General features: G+C 42.5%; 1 protein-coding gene across 5 annotated transcripts in view; it reads right to left on the reverse strand.

Annotated features, from left to right (window-relative positions):
• SETD5 (SET domain containing 5) overlaps positions 1 to 16,977 on the reverse strand; it is a 408,248-nt gene that overhangs the window by 139,220 nt on the left and 252,051 nt on the right. For all 5 annotated transcript variants that reach the window (XM_053720870.1, XM_053720868.1, XM_053720869.1 and 2 more), the window contains 2 exons: positions 2,589 to 2,846; positions 1,168 to 1,488 (listed from right to left, as the gene is read on the reverse strand). In XM_053720870.1, coding sequence (XP_053576845.1) covers positions 1,168 to 1,488; positions 2,589 to 2,846 — 579 coding nt within the window. The remainder of the gene's footprint in view (positions 1 to 1,167; positions 1,489 to 2,588; positions 2,847 to 16,977) is intronic.

The raw sequence follows: 16,977 nt of genomic DNA on the forward strand, positions 1-16,977 counted from the left end.
CTCATATTAAACTGACAGGTACATACCCCATGATTAATTTCTACCAATGAGGAATGCTACTTAGTACTATATCTATATAAAACTGAACTAGGGTGCTTGCTGTTAATCAATATAACATAGTTATCTATATATGTATATTATAACTTTGTACTTTAACAATATGTTTACCTGAATACAACGTTGAACCTGTTGCATGAGTAGCCAAAGATGTTTAGTGACAACTTTTCCCTATGGAATTGTATTAATGATGACCTTTAGGTTTGATTATTTTTCCCTTAAGAAAAACGTTACTAGGAGAGTCATCTTACATGGCATCCAACATTTACTAATTTTGCATCATAATACATTTTAGATGTGTTTTCTTTGTTATCTTATTTACCTTCAGTACCAAATACCATATGCCCTCCTCTAACTCTCCTTATTCCTTTACTGTGTCACCCTAATAGGCTCCGCCCCTCCTTAATCTGAGCGGATTTTGCCCGCTGAATTCTTCCCCTCCCCACATACTATGGCCCAGGAGTGGCCAAAACAAAAGCCAACTCCCCAGATACTGACATCATTAGTTCAGATAAGAAAGAATATCCCCTCTATTGTTGTGGGGAACATTTTCCATATAATATATTATAAACTGAAGCTCCATTTTATTCAGTCCAAACCCTTTCTCACACTTCATTAAGGCATGATATGTGACAGTAAGATATACCTGGCTCTGATGTCATTATTTTGGACAAAAGTTGTATGTTATTTTTTCTGTCTTTCTCACAACTTCAATAAAAAAAAAAAAAAGGGGGGGGGGGGAATAACACATTTTAAACATAGTTAAGTTATAGTAAGCATTGAAAAGAAGCCAAATTGAAATCTACATATATCTGGTTCATTATCTTTAAGCACTGCCCTATTACTCTCAGATTCGGTGAGTCAATGCATTCTGGGCGCCATTTGTAGCAATGTACAAAGTACCTAGGCAAACAGGGCTCATTCACTAAAAAAAATAAACACTTGGAACATCTGTAAGATGTGACAATCTATTTCTTATACTGTATCTATGATGCAAGAATATGGTTATTAACTACAAACAGTGCTGCTTATATGTACAAATGATATAAAATTATACAAATTCTATTTAATCAGGTCACAAAAGCAGCCAAATAAGGATTACACACCCACCTTTTTAGTTTTGTGGTATTTATGGTTGGCTCGAGTTGGTGGAGCTACTGCCTGAGGAACTGCAGGTGAATCTGTCCCCAGTGGGATGCTGCACGCAGCTAGTCCTTCAGCAGTTCCAGGTTCTGCAGTCACTGCTGTAGAGCTTGCCACCCCTTCTTCTGAACCAGCTTGCACAGAATCTGCCTGCTGTGCAATTGCTTGCCGTTGCCTCCGTAATCTCTGGGCTGAAGCACTCCGGTATCTGGACATGCGACTTTTGGGTCGTGGTCTGGAGGATTTTGGTGTAATCGGCTTGGGAGCTGGTTTCTCAGGAGCAGCTTCCTACACAGACAAGTGCACAGAACAAACATGTAAACACCATTAACCCAAAATGCCATTAACAAAACCCCTTCTTATCTTTTGCCATACATATGTGCAGCAAGATTCCACTGTAGCGTCATGTTTGGAGAACTTGAACTATTAACCATCTCAAACTTTTCAATGTCACTGATGAAACTGATCATTACGTATTTGTCCCCTACTTCAAAGTATTTTTCTTTTTTTTTCCCCCCAAGTCAAAGGGAACAAAAATAAAGGGAAAAAAGAGAAAAAGTTGTGTAAGTTTCCCACTACATTATTGGTTGCAATATTACAATACAGAAAATCTTGGACTAAGAAAACTTCATACCATTGGGGTGACGTTTAGCATTGTCATCCATGAATAGTGGCAAAGGTTCCTCGAAGACACTGCATAGAGAATGGGTGCACAAGGTCTTAAAGTGTGTCTTAATGGAGATACTGAACACATGCCACAAATGCTAAACGTCGTCATAGAATGACAGCCAAAAAGTTAATATTAATACAAATTACTTTAGTTCCAACAGGTTCTAGGAGAATAAACAAAATGCAGTGCAGCTTCTCTACTCCTAATCTACATTAAAGAGTGCGAATAAATTCTGGTTGTGCACAATGGGTTACTGTATAAAACTGAAAGATTTCTATTGGACTGGGAAGCTCAAACCATTCAGTTTTCAAAACTTGGCTTGAATTTAGACTAATGAATCAGCTTTAGTTACTGGTTAAAACACATTTAGTCAGGAAATATAAAATCCTTAGTGGTTCTGTAGGCTGAGGACCAGTAAGCAAAAGTCTACATTCTAACATTTACTGATTATAGAAAATATGAGTGAGCACTTTAACCTGCAAAAACGCGTTCAATAGAGTTCAGTACGTTCAGAGTTTGAGTCTGAGAAGACGCTCTACTATTACAAAAAAAAATAATTTATCTCATGATTTGCATTTCTAGGCCATAAATAGTAAACATCTTACACCCGAATAACTTAGTTACTTTTGCTTTTCAACCAATCCCCCCCCCCCCCCAAAAAAACCACGTATCGACTCTGAACTGTAACATTTTGCTTCAAAACCCTGCATTTCCTCACCAGTGCTACTGATGACCTCCTTGTGTTCACACCCAGGCTTGGACTTGCAGTAGGCTCTGATACTACAGAGCTGCCAACATCGGGCTCTTCGGCTGCAGGAGCTTGTGTTGTCTCCTCTGTTGGCTTGATGTCTTCTACACTGGAAGGAACCTCAGGAACGACCACAGCTTGTTCTAATGGTTGATCTTTGCGTTTTTTTCTCTTCTCAGAGTTTTCAACCGTGGGTACAACTGTGTCCACTTTGCTTTCTTCCTTTGCCTATAAGTAATATACACAACTTTGAGTATTGAAGCCTTGACTGTAAAATTAAACGCTCTGCACAACTTTTTAAAAGCACTAATTTTAGATGAAGTGTTCCTTTCACTACTATCTTTTAGACTCCTAGTACACAAATTATCAGCAAAACCTTCATGACATGAAAGGCAAAAGCAAGGAAAATAAAGTCACTTACCATAAGATAAGAAGCGCTCACCACAAAAAAAAAAAAAGCCTGGAAGACTAAAGGCTGTGACACACTGCAAGCGGAGCGACGCGCAGCGTGTACATGCAGCTGTGTGCGCTCAGTGTGTCCTGCCTTTTCATCTCTGAGCACTCTGCTGCGTCAGGTGGTGTAGCTGAGCGCTCAGAGATGAAATATTTGATCTTCAGAAGCGATGCGACGCGTAGCAAAGCAGCTGCTTCGCCTCGTGTCGCTCCGCTTGCAGTGTGTCACAGCCTTAAAAGTCAAAGAATCCCCATTGTTTGGATGGGTGTAAAGACAACACCTCTTTCTGCCTCATACCATTCTTAATTGAAGCAGCAAAGAAAATGGCAAGATGCTTAGCAAGTGCAACTTAACCATGATATGGGAAGTATGGTATGACTCATTTTTACTTGGCTTCCCCTTGCAGCATTCACTAATACATACCTAATCAGTAAAATATAAGCATTGACAGAAAGAGAAAAAAGTAAATTTATGCTTACCTGATAAATTAATTTCTTTTACGATAGGACGAGTCCACGGATTTCATCCTTACTTGTGGGATATTAACCTCCTGCTAACAGGAAGTGGCAAAGAGCACCACAGCAGAGCTGTATATATAGCCCCTCCCTTCCCCTCCACCCTCAGTCATTCGGCCGAAGGTATAGGAAGAGAAAAGTAAAGGCTAAAAAGGTGCAGAGGTGACTGAAGTTTACAAAAAATAAAATAAATCTGTCTTAAAAAGAACAGGGTGGGCCGTGGACTCGTCATATCGTAAAAGAAATAAAATTTATCAGTTAAGCATAAATTTACTTTTCTTTTACAAAGATATGACGAGTCCACGGATTTCCTTACTGGGAAACCAATACCAAAGCAATAGGACACGGATGAAAGGGAGGGACAAGACATGAACCTAAACGGAAGGCACCACTGCTTGAAGAACCTTTCTCCCAAAAATAGCCTCAGAAGAAGCAAAAGTATCAAATTTGTAAAATTTGGAAAAAGTATGAAGGGACGACCAAGTCACAGCCTTACAAATCTGTTCAACAGAAGCATAGTTTTTAAAGGCCCATTTGGAAGCCACAGCCCTAGTAGAATGAGCTGTAATTCTTTCAGGAGGCTGCTGTCCAGCAGTCTCATATGCCAGGCGGATGATACTTCTCAGCCAAAAAGAAAGAACTAGCCGTAGCTTTCTAACCCCTACGCTTTCCAGAATAAACAATGAATAATGAAGATGATTGACGGAAATCCTTAGTTGCCTGTAAGTAAAACTTTAAGGCACGGACTACGTCCAAGTTATGTAACAGACGCTCCTTCTTGGAAGAAGGATTAGGACATAAGGAAGGAACTACAATTTCTTGATTAATATTCTTATTTGGAACAACCTTAGGAAGGAATCCAGGTTTGGTACGTAAAACCACCTTATCAGAATGAAAAATGAGATAAGGAGAATCACACTGTAGCGCTGAAAGCTCAGAAACTCTTCGAGCAGAAGAAATAGCAACTAAAAACAGAACTTTCCAAGATAACAATGTGATATCCATGGAATGCATGGGTTCAAACGGAACCCCTTGAAGAACTCGAAGAACTATATTCAAACTCCAAGAAGGAGTAATGGGTCTAAATACAGGCTTAATTCTAGATAGAGCCTGACAAAAAGACTGAACATCTGGCACATCTGCCAACTGTTCGTGAAACAGAATTGACAAAGCTGAAATTTGTCCCTTTAAGGAACTCGCTGATAACCCTTTCTCCAATCCTTCTTGGAGAAAAGACAGAATCCTAACTTTACTCCATGAGTAACCCTTGGATTCACACCAATAAAGATATTTACGCCATATCTTATGATAGATTTTTCTAGTGACAGGCTTTCTAGCCTGTTTGAAAGTATTGATGACCGAATCAGAGAATCCTTGCTTCGATAAAATCAAGCGTTCAATCTCCACGTAGTCAGCTGCAGAGAAATTAGATTTGGATGTTGGAAAGGACCTTGAATGAGAAGGTCCTGTCTCAATGGAAGTTTCCACGGTGGCAGAGAGGACATGTCCACTAGATCCGCATACCAAGTCCTGCGGGGCCACGCAGGCGCTATCAGGATCACTGAATCTCTCTCCTGTTTGCTTCAAGCAATCACGCGTGGGAGGAGAGCAAACGGTGTAAACACATAAGCTAGGCTGAACAACCAAGGCACTGCCAAGGTATCTATCAGTTCGGCCTGAGGCCTTGACCGGGATCCGTATCTTGGAAGCTTGGCATTCTGTCGAGATGCCATCAGATCCAATTCCGGTCTGCCCCATCTGAGAATCAATGAGGCAAATACCTCCGAGAGAAGTTCCCACTCCCCCGGATGAAAGGTCTGTCGACTTAGAAAATCCGCTTCCCAGTTCTCTACTCCTGGGATGTAGATCGCTGACAGATGACAAGAGTGGGCCTCTGCCCAACGGATTATCTAGGATACTTCTATCATCGCTAAGGAACTCCTTGTTCCCCCCCGATGATTGATATATGCCACAGTCGTGATGTTGTCCGACTGGAATCTGATGAATTTGGCCAAAGCCAACTGAGGCCACGCCTGAAGCGAACTGAATATTGCTCTCAGTTCCAGAATATTGATTGGAAGTATAGACTCCACCTGAGTCCAAACACCCTGAGAGCCTTCAGGGAGTTCCAAACTGCACCCCAGCCCAGAAGACTGGCATCCGTTGTCACCATCACCCACGAGGGTCTGCGGAAACAAGTCCCCTGGGACAGATGATCCGGCGACAACCACCAAAGAAGAGTTTCTGGTCTCTTGATCCAGATTTATCTGAGGAGATAAATCCGCATAATCCCCATTCCACTGTCCGAGCATGCACAGTTGCAGTGGTCTGAGATGAAAGCGAGCAAACGGAACGGTGTCCATTGCCGCTACCATTAATCCAATTACCTCCATGCAGTGAGCCACTGATGGCCAAGGAATGGACTGAAGTGCTCGGCAAGTATTTAGAATCTTTGATTTTCTGACCTCTGTCAGAAATATTTTCATGGCTACCGAGTCTATCAGAGTTCCCAAGAAAGGAACCCTTTTCTGTGGAACAAGTGAACTCTTCTCTATGTTCACCTTCCAACCGTGAGTTCTCAGGAAAGACAACACTATGTCCGTGTGAGATTTTGCCAGTTATGTTGACGCCTTAATTAGAATATCGTCCAGATAAGGCACCATTGCTATGCCTCGCGGTCTGAGAACCGCCAAGAGAGACCCTAGAACCTTTGTGAAGATTCTGGGTGCTGTGGCCAACCCGAAGGGAAGAGCCACAAACTGATAGTTTGTCCAGGAAGGCAAACCTAGAAACTGATGATGATCCTTGTGGATAGGAATATGAAGGTAAGCATCCTTCAAGTCCACGGTAGTCATAAATTGACCCTCCTGGATCATTGGTAAAATTGTTCGTATAGTCTCCATCTTGAACGATGGGACTCTGAGAAATTTGTTTAGACACTTGAGGTAAAAAATGGGTCTGAAAGTTCCCTCTTTTTTGGGAACCACAAATAGATTTGAGTAAAACCCCTGTCCTTGTTCTGATTTTGGAACTGGACAAATTATTCCCATAATAACAAGGTCTTTTACACAGCTTAAGAACGCCTCTTTTTATCTGGTCTGCAGATAATCTTGAAAGATGAAACCTCCCACTTGGGAGAAAATCCTTGAAATCCAACTGATAACCGTGGGTCACTATTTCTAGTGCCCAGGGGTCCTGAACATCTCTTACCCAAGCCTGGGCAAAGAAAGAAAGTGTGCCCCCTACTAGATCCGATCCCGGATCGGGGGCCACCCCTTCATGCTGTCTTTGTAGCAGCAGCGGGCTTCTTGGATTGTTTATCTTTATTCCAATTCTGGTTGGGTCTCCAGACGGACTTAGATTGGGTAAAATTCCCTTCCTGCTTTGAGGAGAAAGAGGAAGCAGAAGGTCCCCCCTTCAAATTCCGAAAGGAACGAAAATTATTCTGTTTACCCCTCATCTTAACAGACTTATCCTGAGGTAGGTCATGGCCTTTACCTCCTGTAATGTCAGAAATGATTTCCTTCAATTCTGGCCCGAAAAGGGTCTTACATTTAAAGGGAATAGCTAAAAGCTTATGTTTTGATGACACATCAGCAGACCAAGATTTGAGCCACAACGCTCTACGCGCTAAAATAGCAAATCCTGCATTTTTCGACGCTCATTTAGCAATTTGAAAAGCAGCATCAGTAATAAAAGAATTAGCTAACTTTAGAGCCTTAATTCTATCCAAAATGTCATCTAACGGAGTCTCAACCTTCAGGGACTCTTCCAGATCTTCAAACCAAAAGGCTGCTACAGTAGTTACTGGAACAATGCAAGCAGTAGGTTGTAAAAGAAAACCCTGATTAATAAACAATTTCTTTAGGAGACCCTCTAACTTTTTATCCATAGGGTCTTTGAAAGCACAACTGTCTTCAATGGGTATAGTTGTACGCTTAGCCAAGGTAGATACAGCTCCCTCCACCTTAGGGACCGTTTGCCACAAGTCCCGAATGGTGTTCGATATGGGAAACATTTTCTTAAAAGTAGGAGGGGGAGAAAATGGTATACCTGGTCTATCCCAATCCATCTTAATAATTTCCGGAATTCTTTTAGGAACCGGAAAAACATCAGTATAAGTAGGCACTTCTAGATATTTGTCCATTTTACACAATTTCTCTGGTGGTATCATAATAGGATCACAATCATCCAAAGTCGCTAAGACCTCCCGAAGTAACAGATGGAGGTGTCCAAGCTTAAATTTAAAGGACATAACGTCTGAATCTGTCTGAGGTAACATTCCCTGAGTCTGAAATTTCTCCCTCAGACAGCAATTCCCTGACCCCCAACTCAGAACACTGTGAGAGTACATCGGAAATAGCTAATAAAGCATCAGAGGATTCAGTATTTAAATTAATACCTGACCTACAGCGTTTACCCTGCAACACTGGTAATTTAGATAATACCTCTGTAAGGGTAGTTGACATAACTGCAGCCATCTCCTGCAAAGTAAAGGAATTAGACGCACTAGAGGTACTGGGCGTCGCTTGTGTGGGTGTTAAAGGTTGTGACACTTGGGGAGAATTGGATGGCATAACCTGATTCTCTTCAGATTGAGAATCATCCTTAGGCACACTATCTTGACCTAAAATATGGTCTTTACAATGTAAGGCCCTTTCAGTATAAGAGGTACACACTGTAAGAGGGGGTTCCACAATAGCTTCTAAACACATAGAACAATGAGAATCCTCAATGTCAGACATGTTGAACAGACTAATAATAGCCACAAAAGTCATTTAAACACTTTGTTTATTGTTTTAAATAAAAATAATAATAAAAAAAACATGTACTGCGCCTTTAAGAAAGAAAAAGTGAACTATTTTCCCGAAACTGCATAAATAACGTTAATTTGCTACAAAAATTCACTAAAATTAATTAGTAAATTCAGAAATAAAAGGCTGCACATACCTTAATGCTGCGTGTAGCATGAAACCGGTCTCCACACTGAAGATGTCTCATGTGTTACCTTCAGAAGTCTTGTGGGAACCAGCGTGGATCTTAGTTACAGCTGCTAAGATCATCAACCTCAGGGCAGAAATCTTCTTCCATATCCCCCTGAGAAAAATAGTACACACCGGTACCATTTAAAATAAAAAACTTCTTGATTGAAGAAAAAACTGGCAGCTCACTTTACCTCTTCCTAGTATAACACAGGCAAAGAGAATGACTGAGGGTGGAGGGGAAGGGAGGGCTATATATACAGCTCTGCTGTGGTGCTCTTTGCCACTTCCTGTTAGGAGGTTAATATCCCACAAGTAAGGATGAAATCCGTGGACTCCTCATATCTATGTAAAAGGAAAAAAACACTGACCGCAAGTAAATCATGCTGAAACGCATAATACCCTTTAAATTACAAAGTGCAAAATGTACCTAAAGAACTTAGTAGAAGTACAAATATCCAACATGTAAAGCTATAGAATTTTTAAAGGGGCATGAAACCCAAAATTTTTCATACAATTTTAAACAGCACTCCAGTTTACCTCTATTATCAAAATTTGCTTAATTCTTTTTGAACTCTTAGTTGAAAAGTATACCTGGGTAGGAGAAGGAGCAAGCTGCTGATTCGTGGTTGCACATATATGGCTCGTCATTGGCTCACCTAATGAGTTCAGTTAGCTTCCAGTAGTGCATTAATGATCCTTTACCAAAGGACAACAAAGAATAAAGTAAATTTGATAGAAGTAAATTGGAAAGTGGTTTAAAAGTGTATGCAATATCTGAATCATGAAATAGAAATGTTGGAATTCATGTCCATTTAAGGTGATCTCCACAACACTACCTTCAAAGTAGGTATCTATTGCAGTTGACTAAATAGTGGAAAGTACTATTGCAGAATAAGCCTGTAGTGTTTTGACAAAAAAAGTCTTCCTAGCTTGCCAGATGATGATGCAATTCAAAATTCACCAATAAATTATAGTATTTGCTGTCATACATATTATTGACTCGATTTATCAAAGCTGAGGGGGACAGGAGTGCATATACGCGCCCCTGTACGTCTCAGCTCACCTGTGGCGGGGCGAATTTACCCACAGGTGCAATCCCGCCCGCGCACAGCCAATCCCGCGCGGGCAGGAGCTGTCAATCTCCTTGATCGGACTAGACCACGGCGATTGAATTTCGCCACCTTGGAGGTGGCAAAGAGGTTCGGAAAGCAGCGGTCTAATGACCGCTGCTTGTTAAATACAGCGAGCAAGTTCTTGTGAGAACTTGCAGCCGTAGGGCTTAGATAAATCGAGTCCTATGTACTGTGCAATAAAAAGCACCCTTTACGTCTGCCTGCATACCTTCTTTGTAATGAATAAATATGATGTCCGCGCAACTCACTAAAAGGTATAAATCTGTTTCTCACTTACTTGCTTCTATGATAAGAATATGAGGGAAACAAATAATGCTTACCTGATCATTTTCTTTTCTTCCGATGGAAAGAGTCCACAGATGCATCCATTAGTTTTGGGAATTAGGAACCTGGCCACCAGGATGCGGCAAAGACACCCCAGCCAAAGGCTTAAATACTCTAACTTCCCTCATCCCCCAGTCATTCTGCCGAGGAAGAAGGAACAGTAGAAGAAATATCAGGGTGAAAAGGTGCCAGAAGAATAAAAAATAGACGCCCCACATAAAAAAAAAAAAAAAAAAAAAAAAAAAAGATGGGTGGGGAGCTGTGGACACTTCATCGGAAGAAAAGAAAATTGTCAGATAAGCATAATTTAAGTTTTTCTTCCTAAATGGAAAGAATCCACAGCTGCATTCATTACTTTTGGGAAAACAATAACCAAGCTATAGAGGACAATGAATGCCAAAACGGGAGGGTACAATAGGTGGCCCATTCTGAGGGCACCAGGCCTGAAAACCACTACAAAACAAAAACCCTGCTTTGTCCGAAGCCAAGAAAACAGGAAGGGAAAAGGCCCCAAGGACACTGACCAGCAGATAGCCTGGAAGCCTAGCTAGAGACCGGAACAGCAGACTGCAACTGAGCAAACAGTCCTCCAGGAGACACCATCACCCAACAGTTGGTCCCCAACCACACACCCCTTACTAGCGAAGGGAACCAAAGCCGAAACTCCCAAGTGAAAAAAGCAAGGAGAACCAAACGGATACTGAAAGTTACCACAAACTCAATAAAAGGAAAACCCCCAATTTAAACCAAGCTTGCAAGACCTAAATGGGTCAAGACAACTAGGGGAGGCAACACCCAATCCAACAGAAACCACAAGGTTTAGAATCAGGTACCAGAACACAGAAAAGGTTCTCCCAACATCCTGCGAAGGATTAGAACAGCTAGATAGCACACAATCAAGGCGCAAACAGCTGCAGCTGATTTCAAAGATCAACCTTTCATTTGCCAGGTAGAAACCAACCAGCGCCTAGGACAAACTGAAAACGGAGACCAAAGATCATCCGAACTCAGAACAGTGAAGTATTCGGGCAAAATTACCTGTAAAAGACCCAGACGAAGGTAAACACCTGAATCAAGAACCTGCAGCCATCCTCGGGAAATACTTGCTAGAAGTAAAAAGCGGCAAAAAAATAGTGTGTTAAACCTTCACTACTGAGGACACACTGTAGGCAACCAAAGCCGCCAGACCTACACATAAATCTCGAAAATAAAAGGATAGCCTAGAACCTCAACGAGGACCAAAGCGCCCCCAAGATCCGATAAGAACAATGGATCTCAGGACCTACCTCCACCCGGGCCAACCCAAGCATCGGCAGGTCTGAAACCAGGGGAACAGAAGAACCCCAGCTCAAAAGACGGGCGGGAAAAATGGCACAACCATTACTACAGTGCTCGGATGCCAACCCGAAACACCACCTGGAGACAGTCGACAAGGCCGTAACCAAGAGATCTAGCTAAAGGCCAACATAGACACAAGGCGGAGCCAGCAACTCTCCCAATGTACAGAACAACCCAGAGAGCGGACCTCTCTCCAAATAGGTTAACCGTTAACCCATCTGTCCCAACCTCCTGAAGACAGGAGAAGCCCTAAGATAGGGACCACACTTCCGAAGAAGGTATAAGCCCCCCCTCCAAGAAAAAAGGTGGGCCAGCAAAGGGGCCATAAGCTGACCGAGAGAACAAATCTCCAACGCCAATGACATGGTAGGAATCCCCTAAAGAGTTTAACTTGCTAGCACACAGACAAGCTGCCATAGCTGCAGTGGTTCCATAGCGAACCCTTTGCTTGCAGAGAAGTGAAGACATGACACTATTTCAGCCCAAGGGCATCGCCCAGAAAAACCTGGCCAACTGAACCAGTTCAACTAGCTAAACAAATGACACAGCCCAAGTTTCCTGGAACTGGGGAACCCCAGACCAGCTCTAGAACCTAACAGACCCGCAACGGGATCCACAAAGGAAACGCTGAGTGAGAACCTCAGCCACCGGAAAAACCAGAGCGAGGAGAGATCCGAGACCCCAAACAAACAAGAACCCGGAAACCGAAATCCCCCGCCTGATATAAAATACAATGTCCAACGTAAAACGAGAAAACCTCGCAAGTCCCGACCAAAAGGACAAGACCACCCCTTGCCAGAGTCCAACACTCCAAAGAGCTAAGGAATCAAAGGCCAAAATAAGGTCACTAGAGCCCTAGGCGGCCACAAGACGACCAAGAACAAGGGGATACCTTGAGGAGAAGGCCACTCGAACAAAGGCTAATTCTCCACATCACCCCCATAAAGCAGAGGAGAAGATGAAAGAAGGATGCATCCCCCCGCCCCGGGGAGCAACCCGAAACAGAGCTCAAGGAGACCACACTGCCCATGTCCCTACAAAGGAACGGACAAAGTCCGAAAACGTTTCAAGAAGAGAACCACAGCAGGAAAAAGTCCAAGGACAATTAGAGAGCCTTAGAAGGCCAAAATGGCAGTAAGGAGGCGTTAAACCCCCAAACCTCCCACGAAAGGGGAGAAACTCTCGGCCCAGAGCAGACTGGAAGCAAAGAGAATGATGCAGCAGAACTGCACTGACCCGGTCAACCAGATTGAAGGCTGAATAAGGACTGACCCTGCTACACGGACCCAAAAGTCCTGCTTAGCATAACTTGTAAAGAAAAACAAGAAAACACACAAATCATGTGAGCAGTTAGTGCCCTACCGGACCAGCCAGGCAGAACTGGCGCCACGTGTCTGAATAAGCCACGAGACAGAAGATCTGAATTCCAGCAGGACCAGCCGCAACTGGGGTCATAACTGACAAGTAGCCTAAATCCTCCCTCAGAGGGGAAGGTAGAACAGACAAACATAGGACTAACGAGTCCCTTAACAAACTTCCGAAGAAGCAACCAGAGAGAATCGATCCCAGACGTTCCCGAAGGAAACAATCAAAAATAAAAGTCATCCTAACTGGTTAAAAGAAAACATAAGGCAACCTGTAGTAGGTGAACGCTTAGGAAGAAAACAGGCATACCCCGCAGGGCCAGCCAAACGGAACCCTGATCTTCCAACAAAACTGGGAAAGATCTCAATAAGCAGACATTAGGAGATTACGTCATCCCCGCATGTCTAATGAGGTGAGCCATTCGAAGCAGAAGACTGCGGATTCCCGTATACGTTAAGGATAGGATCATCCAATAACTGAAAAACATGTCTGAGTAAAACGCGAGACGCGCTATTCTGTAGCGAAAGGCACAACACTCAGGGACATCTACTCCCGCAGGGAACTGTACAGGCCCCCCCAAGGCCGGGAGACCCGGGACAATAGGGCACAAGCACAACCGCAAATAAACATCTGGACTTTGCAGGCGAATAATCGCCAAAAATATGTGAAAGCGAAAACGTGAAGCAACCTCCGGGGGGGAACAAGCCACCCTGCAAGGTGGGATAAACATATTCTGGGTTACCCGCATGTGTAGTAGTAGAAAACGGGAGGAAACTCGCCTCTCGGAGGACAGGACCCCCAGAGGCAGATGGCTCAGCAGTCCCATGATTGCCCGAGCTTGAGGAACCAGGCGCTCTAAGATGGCATATTGAACATAACTGATTGACCTGTGTCAACGGGGCCAATTTGCATTCTTCACAATTCGAAGAATCTGAAATTTGAACAGTCTCGGCATCAGAATCCTCCATAACTAGATAGAAAATATAATAATAATATGGACTAAAGAAAAATCTAACGGCACTCACCACCTCCTAGAACCAGACACTAGCACACCCTAATTTTTCAGTCGCCACACTGTCAGGGATGCGGAAATGGAAGACCAGAACGTAAATACGTCCAGTCACAAGGTGAACCGTACAGTCCAAAAAAAGCGTGCCCAACCATAAGATTGCGTCACTTTTAAAGGCCTTTATGTTCTAAGTCAAGAGCCCAGTTAACACTACACATAAGCAGATTAACTCACATAAACATGATTAAAAAAGGAAATTTATGCTTTCCTGATAAATTTGTTCCTTTTAAGATACGATAAGTCCACGGATTTCATCCTTACTTGTGGGATATCGCCTCCTGGTCAGCAGGAGGAGGCAAAGAGCACAACAGAGCTGTATATATAGCTCCTCCATTCCCTCCATCTCCAATCATTCGACTGAAGTTCGGAAGAGAAAGGAAAAGCCAAGGTGCAGAGGTGACTAAAGTTTAACAAAAATAATGACCTCTCATAAAAACAGGGTGGGCCGTGGACTCATCGTAACTAAAAAGAAACAAATTTATCAGGTAAGCATAAATTTCCTTTTCTTTTTAAAGATACGATGAGTCCACGGATTTCATCCTTACTTGTGGGATACAATACCAAAGCTATAATACACGGATGAAAAGGGAGGGACAAGACAGGGCACCTAGACGGAAGAACTTTCCTCCCAAAAACAGCCTCAGCCGAGGCAAAGGTTTCAAATTTGGAAAAAGTGTGAAGAGACGACCAAGTTGCAGCTTTGCAAATCTGTTCAACAGAAGCATCATTCTTGAATGCCCATGAGGAAGCGACAGCCCTAGTGGAGTGAGCCGTAATTCTTTCAGGATGCTGCTGTCCACCAGTCTCATATGCCAAACGGATGATACTCCTCAGCCAAAAAGAGAGGTAGCCGTAGATTTCTGACCCCTACGTTTCCCAGAAAAAACGACAAAGAAGACAATTGACGAAATTCCTTAGTCGCCTGTAAGTAGAACTTCAAAGCACGGACCACATCCAAATTATGTAACAGACGTTCCTTCTGAGGAGGAGGATTAGGACACAAGGAAGGAACAACAATTTTCTGATTAATGTTCTCATTTGAAACAACCTTAGGAAGAAAACCAGGTTTAGTACGTAACACCACCTTATCCGAATGGAAAACAAGATAAGGAGAATCACATTGTAACGCCGAAAGCTCAGATACTCTTCGAGCCGCAGAAATAGCAACCAAAAATAAAACTTTCCAAGATAATAACTTAAAGGGACACTGTACCCAATTTTTTTCTTTTGCAATTCAGAAAGAGCATGCAATTTTAAGCAACTTTCTAATTTACTCCTATTATCAATTTTTCTTCGTTCTCTTGCTATCATTATTTGAAAAAGAAGGCATCTAAGCTGTTTTTTGGTTTCAGTACTCTGGACAGCACTTTTTTATTGGTGGATGAATTTATCCACCAATCAGCAAGGACAACCCAGGTTGTTCACCAAAAATGGGCCGGCATCTAAACTTACATTCTTGCATTTAAAATAAAGAAACCAAGAGAATGAAGAAAATTTAATAATAGGAGTAAATTAGAAAGTTGCTTAAAATTTCATGCTCAATCTGAATCACGAAAGAAAATTTTTGGGTACAGTGTCCCTTTAATATCTATGGAATGCATAGGTTCAAACGGAACCCCTTGAAGAACTCCAAGGAGGAGCAATTGGTCTAAATACAGGCCTGATTCTAGTTAGAGCCTGACAAAAAGATTGTACATCTGGAGCATCTGCCAGACGCTTGTGTAACAAAATAGATAAAGCAGAAATCTGTCCTTTTAAGGAACTTGCTGACAATCCCTTCTCCAATCCTTCTTGGAGAAAAGACAAAATCCTGGGAATCCTAACCCTACTCCATGAGTAGCCCTTGGATTCACACCAATAAAGATATTTACGCCATATCTTATGGTAAATTTTCTGAGTAACAAGCTTACATGCCTGAATTAAAGTATCTATAACCGAATCAGAAAAACCTCGCTAGATAAAATTAAGTGTTCAATCTTCAGTCAGCTACAGAGAAACTAGATTCGGATGATGGAAGGGACCCTGAATAAGGTCTTTCCTCAACGGGAGCTTCCACGGTGGCTGAGATGACATGTCCACCAGATCGGCATACCAAATCCTGCGAGGCCACGCAGGGGCAATGAGGATCACCGATGCCCTCTCCTGTTTGACTCGAGCAATCGGCCGAGGAAGGAGAGCAAATGGAGGGAATACATAAGCTAGGCTGAAAGACCAAGGCATCTATCAGCTCGGCCTGGGGATCCCTGGACCTGGACCCGTATCTCGGAAGCTTGGCATTCTGATGGGACGCCATGAGATCCAATTACGGCCTGCCCCATCTGAGAATCAGGTTGGAAAATACCTCCAGATGGAGTTCCCATTCCCCCGGATGAAATGTCTGCTCAGAAAATCCGCTTCCCAGTTTTCCACCCCTGGGATGTGGATCGCTGACAGATGGCAAGAGTGAAACTCCGCCCACTGTATTATCTTGGCTACTTCTGTCATCGCTAAGGATCTCCTTGTTCCTCCCTGATGATTGATGTAAGCTACAGTCGGTATGTTGTCCGACTGGAATCTGATGAATTGAGCCAAGGCCAACTGAGGGCAAGCCTGAAGCGCATTGAATATTGCTCTCAACTCTAGGATTTATTTATTTTTTTTATTTATTTTTTTTAAATTTATTTTTTATTGAGGAAATAACAGTTTACAATAATATAATCGTGGACAACATGCGCAGATAATAACAAATCATTGATTAGTACAATATTTGGGTATCTGGACAGTGGAAATGAATAGTATTGATATTTAGAAGCATGTTAATAATAAAACCTCATTATAACATATAGTTTCCTCCATCCACACAAGGGGACACTCATGGTCCCTGTTAAATTTAACTATTATAGAGGAGGAAGCCTGATGACTCAAATGGCCACTCATGGACCATTGACTTGTGAAACATTGTAGTTTTTGAGCATAAACAAAGTGGGGGGAGAGCATACCTTTTTCTATAGGAGGGATCCAGTATTGCTAACTATAGGGAGTTATAACATGCTAGGGGGGTTACCCCCTCAAACTATATGGTTAAATAAGAAAAATAAAAAAAGAGAAAAAAGGGGTAAGAAAAGACTAAACATGTGATCTGAGATGCAGAAGCGCTGCCTTTTCATAAGTAGGTAAATATAACCAGGGAGGGGTGA

The sequence above is a fragment of the Bombina bombina genome, chromosome 7 (genome assembly GCF_027579735.1).
Source record: "Bombina bombina isolate aBomBom1 chromosome 7, aBomBom1.pri, whole genome shotgun sequence".
NCBI classification, from domain to species: domain Eukaryota; kingdom Metazoa; phylum Chordata; class Amphibia; order Anura; family Bombinatoridae; genus Bombina; species Bombina bombina.